General features: G+C 45.6%; 1 protein-coding gene across 1 annotated transcript; it reads right to left on the bottom strand.

Annotated features, from left to right (window-relative positions):
* Nucleotides 1–346: 346 nt before the first annotated feature.
* On the bottom strand, nt 347–5,112 carry LOC103802219 (GDNF family receptor alpha-4-like; the record flags this gene model as incomplete). Its single annotated transcript, XM_009074673.1, has 7 exons — nt 347–550; nt 855–985; nt 1,930–2,064; nt 3,109–3,218; nt 3,297–3,642; nt 4,050–4,142; nt 4,837–5,112. Coding segments are annotated over 7 exons (1,226 nt in total), but the record flags the coding sequence as incomplete, so codon positions are not given.
* Between the last annotated feature and the right edge of the window lie 2,346 nt (nt 5,113–7,458).

Here is a 7,458-nt window from a genome sequence, read left to right as displayed (position 1 = left end):
CCCTTCCAACCCAAACCTCTCTATGATTGTATGCCTGAGGAAGAGCTCCAGAAGGTGGGGTGGTTGGACACACTATGTCAGGTCATCCCTGCAGTCAGAAACCAAACCCTGCACAAGTTCTGAAAGAACTCAGACCTTTGCTTTAAACTACTGAGCTGGAACATTAGCCTGACTCTTACTCAACATGCTAACATGGCAGAGCCATGGTGAGTACCATATCTGAAGAGCTCAGTGCAAACCGACGGGGAAAGCAGGGGCAAGTAGGTGGGAGGTTTCCAGCGACTGCCATTCTGGGTTAAGGCTGCTCCATTCCTCTTGTCTGAAAGCCTTCTGTTTCCCAAAGGCAAATCTGTGGTGGGACGTGCCTGGATATGGAATAAGATTAATAATACAGAAAGATTCCATTTGTGCCAAGTTATTGTGGGCTCAGCAACAGGGGCAGGAACAGAGCCAGAGATGGCCAAGAAGTCGCAGCTCCAGAATATACAGAGGAGGCCATAGGCATACTGCTGTGTTCAGAGCTGTTTCGCTGCATCTTCCCTTCAGCCACCTAGGAAATGAAAAGGAGGGATAAACCCCAGTTAGACACATTTATGTTCAAATTTCTGGCGGCAGAGCCTCCAGTTCTGAGCACTAATGTGAGACTTGAAACTTCTGTGGCCAGGCATATGGTCTCCTATTTCTCCTTGTCTGTGGAAGGAGCAGCTCAGATTGAGTGACCCAGTGTTCTGCATGCAAGTGGCACCCCTCGCTCTGATGTCCAAAGTCACACGTTTCCAGATCCAAGGTTTTTCAACTACTGTCTCTAGGCTACTTGACTCGCTGCTTTGTGAAGGCAGCAAAGCGATGCATACCTGGGACATTTCTGAAGCAACAGATGTACTGCCACTGTCTCCTTGGAAGTTTGTGGAAGATGAATAAAGGAAGTCGTCCTGCCTTTCTCGAACTGTCTGCTTCAGATGCATTTGAGACCAAATGGTATTTTCTGCAAACAGAAGTAGAGCAAGTCTTATTGTTCATTTCTTCTGCACACCTTGGAGTCTAGTGAACAGATGCCTAGGGAAAGTGTTTTAGGAAATGCACTCAGGCTGTGTAGCCTTGATTAGGAAAATACATATTCCCTGTTCAGTGAAAGGCATGTCAGTCTGTGGGTTTACTTGTGAGGTTGAGCAGACTGCAAAACATTTGCACTGTACCTGAGGACTTTTGGGTCCCTCTGGGACTTTTACAGCTGTGTAAGGGCAGATTCGTAGTCTTTCGGGTGGGATGTTTAGGTTGTAGGTATATCTATAGTGCTGGGTGTAAGGCTTTTCTATACTGTAGGAGGTAGGTTTAACTGTTAATCATTTATGTAATGATGCTGGTTTCTTTTGTATCCTTTGGAAGCTTTTACAAACAAAGTATTTAAATCTCATTAAGGTATGTTTCTAAAATGCTGGAATACAGATTTAGGATTGCACAGCTGCATGTAACAGGATTTTTTTAACTGCTGTGCTGCCGAATCTAATGAGACACTGTGTCAGGTGCTACTTGTCTTAACAGAGTAAGTGAGGACCAAAGGTGAGTACAGGAACAGAGGGGGAGGAGGGGAATCCAGACCTCATAATCCTGGTGCACTGATGTGGCTACTCAGCAACCTAAGGATACAGCATGTCTGATGTGCCCTTGTGATGTTTTAGCAGTGCCCTTCATTTGAATGATGCTTGGAAATAGCTTCACAGCGTTTGAGATGGACAAATGTGTTGCCAAAAGATACAGCAACACTTCTGAGAGCAGATCCAGGCTGGTCCCATAGGTTGCAGAGATCATGGAGACATCGCAGACGAACACAGAACTATATGCAAGAGCAGTGCGGTGTAGGTTCTTGAAACAACAGCATTTGAATTTCCCCGCGCTGAGCTGTTTCTCTGTCATGTGATTAATGCTTACCAAGGCATTTGTTGCTCTCAAACATGCCGAGTATCTGGTCACACTTCTCTTTCTGGTTGCCGCTGCTCTCACACGTACACCACAGGGAGACCTCCACGCTGGAGTTACTGACATAATTGGGTGTCATGGGTGTGCCTGTCCCAAACCCCCCGAGGAAAGAAGCATCATGAATCACGTTATACTAAAGGGAATGCTTCCCTGGAGGCAGAAGTCTTCCAGTGCAGTGTGTTACCCAGGTGAGGTCAGGAGGCCCCGTGAGGTGACTCAGGCCTGATGAACTGACCTGAAATTTGCTGGGCTGTGAGAAAGTGTAGAAATTGCTACCCCTGACTCAGACACTCTGATAGTAAGATGTACTGAAAACCAATGCTGTTGCAAACATTAGATTGAAGGATGTGAAGCACCTGCAGGGACTCAGCTGTGGTACTGGCATATGGCAGCAAAAGGTGCTCTTGCTTCTTGTGCAGCCAGCAACACTGCGTGGCCAGGTGCCTTTACCAAACAAACACTGCACACCTGTAGTGTGCCATTCAGCCAGTGTTCATTTAGCACAAACCCAGCAGAGACATCTCTGGAATGTAACGGAAGGTACAGTCTAGGTTTACAGCTTCTGAGGTACTGCTGCTCTTTACAGCTCAAAGGATTGAGCCACTCTGAAAAAGTATTAGCAGGTCGGTTGGCAGTAAATAACTAAAATCAGAGATGACTTTCCTTCTAATAGCTGGTAGTGCCGTGTTCTGGCTGGCCCTGAGAACACACAATACTTGCTAACAAACCATCAGGAGTCTAGAAGTCGGGCAGTGAGAGAAGTTTAATTACTGCTGTGATGGGGTGTAATTCCTGGATCAAGAATGACTTAATTCACACAAGCCCAGAGAGCCCTGTTGATGAGGCACTTAGAGCACTTTGCACCAGCTCATGATGTAAACAGGTGTTCAGAAATTTCAGGCTGCTGATTTGACAGCAGAGGATGGGACAAAGTAGAGCAATAAATGCCATGGACGAGTTCTGTTTGGGCTTCATTTACCTCCGAGGCAAAAGGAAGCACTAGCATCAATTAGTAAGGCATATTCACTGGTACACTGGGCACTACCTTCTGCAGGAGAACAGGACGGTACGTCACAGCATCAGTGTGTTCCTGCAGGTTTGTGGCCTGTATGTTCCTGTGGATATACTTACCAATCATCCCCATGTAAGCCTGGAGGCATGCAGCGTGGTTGTGATGAGAGCAGCCATCTGGAGACACGTCTGCAGGTTGACAATTTTGTTGGAAGTCAGCCAGTCGGGATCTGTAGGAAGGAAAATGAGACCTTGAGTGTCTATGTTGTTCTCTTCTCTTGGCTAACATCCACTGCTGCCGGACCTACTTGCAGATATGGTCTTCTAAGCAGGAGTCCAGGAGCCAGAGGCAATTGGGTTTGATGTTAGACTGGAAGGAACAATCAGGAACAATAGTCTTCCGGCGTCTTTCTCCACAAAACTCATCTTGACATGGACAGAACAGGATCCTTTTGGTGAAATCCTCAGGGACTTTCTCAAAGAAATTCCTTAGCCCTCTGTGGCATTTGCGCCGGTCACACACGTCCTCACTTCCTGCTCCCTTGGTGCAGATGGAGGCATAGTCTGTGCGCAGACGAACGCACTTCTTGCTCAGATTACAGACATGAGTTGCTTTCAGGCATGGATTTGTTGCATCTCCTGCTAACTGTGAGCCTATAAAGCCAAAATAAACTCAAAAACCATGAAGCAAGTCTCCAGAAGACATTCTGCATGGAAGCAGGATAAGCCCTTTCTTGATGGTCAGATTTAGCAAAATCAGTTCTGCTATGTGCCTGCAGTATGACACTGTAGTTAAACTAGTTATAAGGGAGTATTTTTCAATTGGTTCATGTTAAGGTGCTTGTTTCAGAAAATGGATCATTGTAGGTTATTTCCTGTTCCATGGCTCTGGATCTGTGGCTCTATTTGCACTTGGTAGAGGGGACAAATTTAGGCAAGTATCCAGAGCAGGCGTTCCTCTGATTAAAGGGGCCATTACCCCAAATTTGTCTTAATAATCCTCAGCCCCCAAAAAGATAAGAAAGGGCAGCATTATATCAAGTAACCACTGCAATTCTTACCTGATATCAGAGCTGCCAGTTTATTATAGTCTGTCTTCCAGTGTTCTTCATTTGCTGGATTCTCATAGGGAGAAGTCTCCAAATTGAAATAACCTAGGGAAGATACAAGATATTTTATGCAGTGGGAGAAATGCTTTGTGACTAGCTTTTTGGTTTACATTTTTTATTCTTACATGGATATTTTTTTTATTTATGCCTGGCTCTTTCCTCAGGCTGGAGTTCAAAGATGCTCTGTCTTGCTCAAAGCCAAATGACACGAACGGTTTTGCTGGGAATGCAAAGGTATCATTGTGTAAAACCAGCACTACATTTAGCCTGGCTGTAATGGAATTTGGTCTACATTCTCATTTGGCTTTTTCAGCCTTGGTGCTAGTGAGGAGCCGAGTAGCACAGCAGGCTTTAGTGGGAGGTCAGGTAGAAGCATCCCACTAAAGAAAGCCGCAGCCTGCTGAGGGATGCCGTGACAGTGTGTGCCATCACATGGGTGTTGTCAGTGGTAGACAGACAGGGCCATTTTGAGGTATTTTTTCATGGCACTAAATCTAGCTGCCTCAGAGTACCTGTCTTTGTCTCTTAGGGTCCCTGGTGTATTTGAAGTGCTGGTCACAGACCAGATCAGTTTTCCCTGCTTATCAAACAGATCAGTAAGGAATTCTCTTTACTAGGAGATGGGGTTCCAAAGCAATACCTGCAGTGTTGGGAAGTGGCCTTTCACAGTTGTTTTCAGATGTGAGGGGCAAGGGTAAGCCTTACTAGTACCTTGCAAATTCGTATTATTTCATCTCACCATCTGTCATGCTGGAGTGAACGGTCCAGAAAACACGTAAGCAGTGCTCCTGTCTCTTCATGCGCCGATGACACTTGCAGTGCAGCAAAGAGCTGTTCCCAAGGTCAAGCTCTGCATTCAGACATCTGACCCTGCTATCGTGATCCAGTGGGAGGAGGTGAGTCTTGGCCAGGGCACAGTTCTCCAGGATCCTGTATGTGGCATTGCAGGTGGAGTCCAAGATGCACAGCTGCTCTGCCATGACACAGTCACTCCTAGGCAGAGCCAGGAGGTCTCCTGGTCAAATAGAGAAAAGATTGTTAGGACCCCAGCACACAAACACCTTGTCATTGTTCTGTAGACATCCTGCCTTCAGCAAGGACTCCACAAGAGGCAGAACTCATTGGGGTCTTTGATATGGAGTAAGAAGAGCTGTCTCCATTTAGAAACAAAAGGATCAGTATTTATGAAAGAGGAAACAAAAGGTTAAATCAAAGTCTCAAAAATAGTTTTGTTTAATAAAAGTTTTTTTATCACCCTTAACTCTTTCGACTTGGCCAGGATCAGGAATGGCTCTATATTTTATGGAGTAGTAAATCCCTGTGAAACCTTGGGGTTACTGAGGCCTGCTTTGAAGAAGCTCTTCAATCAGGGCAATGAAAACCACAGTGCAATAAGCACATAGTAACACCATCCATGTGCTGTAAGTCAGTGCTGCTACAATTACTAAAGTATATGCTGGTCATTAAGAGATGTACTGAGAAAGCCATTTATAGGGTATATAAACAACTACTTTACTGAGCTTGAAAACCTAAGAATGTGTATTTTTTGCATAATATAATGAATCCTTAACATAAGATGCAAGCAGAAGTGCTGATATGCAGCCAATTTAAGTATATAGAGCCCAGTCCCTGAAATTCCTGCCAAAAATGCAGATGAAGGCTTGGCATGCCATCTTTCACCTGTTGGCTGATTGTGAACCCTTGACTATCACAGAGTGGGTCAGGTTGGAAGCAATCACAGTGGTCATCTGGTCCAACCTCCTGCTCCAGCAGGGTCATCCCAGAGCACGTGGCACAGGACTACAATTTAAGTATATAGAGCCCAGTCCCTGAAATTCCTGCCAAAAATGCAGATGAAGGCTTGGCATGCCATCTTTCACCTGTTGGCTGATTGTGAACCCTTGACTATCACAGAGTGGGTCAGGTTGGAAGCAATCACAGTGGTCATCTGGTCCAACCTCCTGCTCCAGCAGGGTCATCCCAGAGCACGTGGCACAGGACTATGTCTGATCTGATCTGGAATATCTCCAGTGAGGGAGAATCCACAACCTCTCTGGGCAATCTGTTCCAGTGTGTGGTCACTGCACAGTAAAAAAGGTCTTCCTCGTGCTCAGGTGGAACTTCTTATGCATCAGTTTCTGCCCGTTGCCTCTTGTTCTGTTGGTTTGCACCACTGAGAAAAGTCTGATCCATCTCCTTGGCACCCCCTCCAGATACTTGTATACATTAATAAGGTCCCTCTCAGGTCCTGGCTTCATCAGTTTATTTGCTGTGAGCATTAGTCTGCGTAATTCTTTGCCAGTCTGCTTCTCAAACTTTCTGCTTTCCTTACAGCCCAATAATACTATCTAGGAGCCTCTATCTCACTTGTGCAAATTTCTCTGTTTTTCTAGCAACTTACTGTACTTTGTAGTTCACCTGGCTCTTCCATAGACACTCAATGACTTTGAAGCTCCCTGAAAAATGTCTCGTCAGAAACCCATTGCACTCAGCACAGCGGGTTCAGGTAAAGCTGCTGTAAACCTCGAACTGAAAACTGTCCTCCTCTACAGACATCATTCAATAGCTGTGCGTTGTTATAAGCCCTGAAACTTGACGAGTCCTTTAATTTTTTAAAAACCTTGTCTTGGTATTCCAGATAACAATGTGAAAGAATGAGAAACCTAATTTGTTCCTAGACCCGTGGTCTAGGTTGCAGAACACATTAAAGACATGTGCGCAGGAATCCCTTCTGCAGTTAAAAAAACAAAAAGTTAAAAGGTAATAACCAATTAACAGAATATGATTACTTATACCTTAGGAAAAAAAATTGATAGATAATACGATATACCTTTATTCTACTTTTTCACTCAGCGTTCTGTCATACAGATATGTATATCTCACTGCCCCTGGTGCACCACGGCATTGACAGAGAGGCCGATTACACAAGGGAAACCCTTCCTTTATAAGCACAGTTACCAAAGAAACATTGGCATTGGGACAGGGAAAACTGTGGGAAATCTATCGCGTGTGGCCGATAGTGCTACTGAGGTCGAAGCGCAACAGCTCATTTTTTTAGCAGTGATTGTGATGTTCAGCAGCTGCAGCTTTTTCTGAGTGCAAATGACCGAGATCCCATGGCCGGGGTCTGGGAATGCCTCGGAGCAGTGTGGATTTTGGATTCCCAGTCCCATCAGCCACAAAAACTGCACGAGAGCTGACTCGGGAAGAGGAATAATTTCGGTCCTGGCTCCTGTGCTTTGACAGTAGTAGGAGGCAGAGTCGAACAATCGACTGCTGGTCTGCAGGAGCTCCGTGGAGTGGTCTCGGCAAACAGCCTCGTCTCGGGCAGCGCCGGGCGCGGAGCATTCCCGGGGGAATG

Source organism: Acanthisitta chloris, unplaced genomic scaffold (genome assembly GCF_000695815.1).
Source record: "Acanthisitta chloris isolate BGI_N310 unplaced genomic scaffold, ASM69581v1 scaffold45835, whole genome shotgun sequence".
Classification (NCBI taxonomy): Eukaryota; Metazoa; Chordata; class Aves; order Passeriformes; family Acanthisittidae; genus Acanthisitta; species Acanthisitta chloris.
Note: the sequence above shows the minus strand (reverse complement) of the source record. Positions and strands in the feature narration are given on the sequence as shown.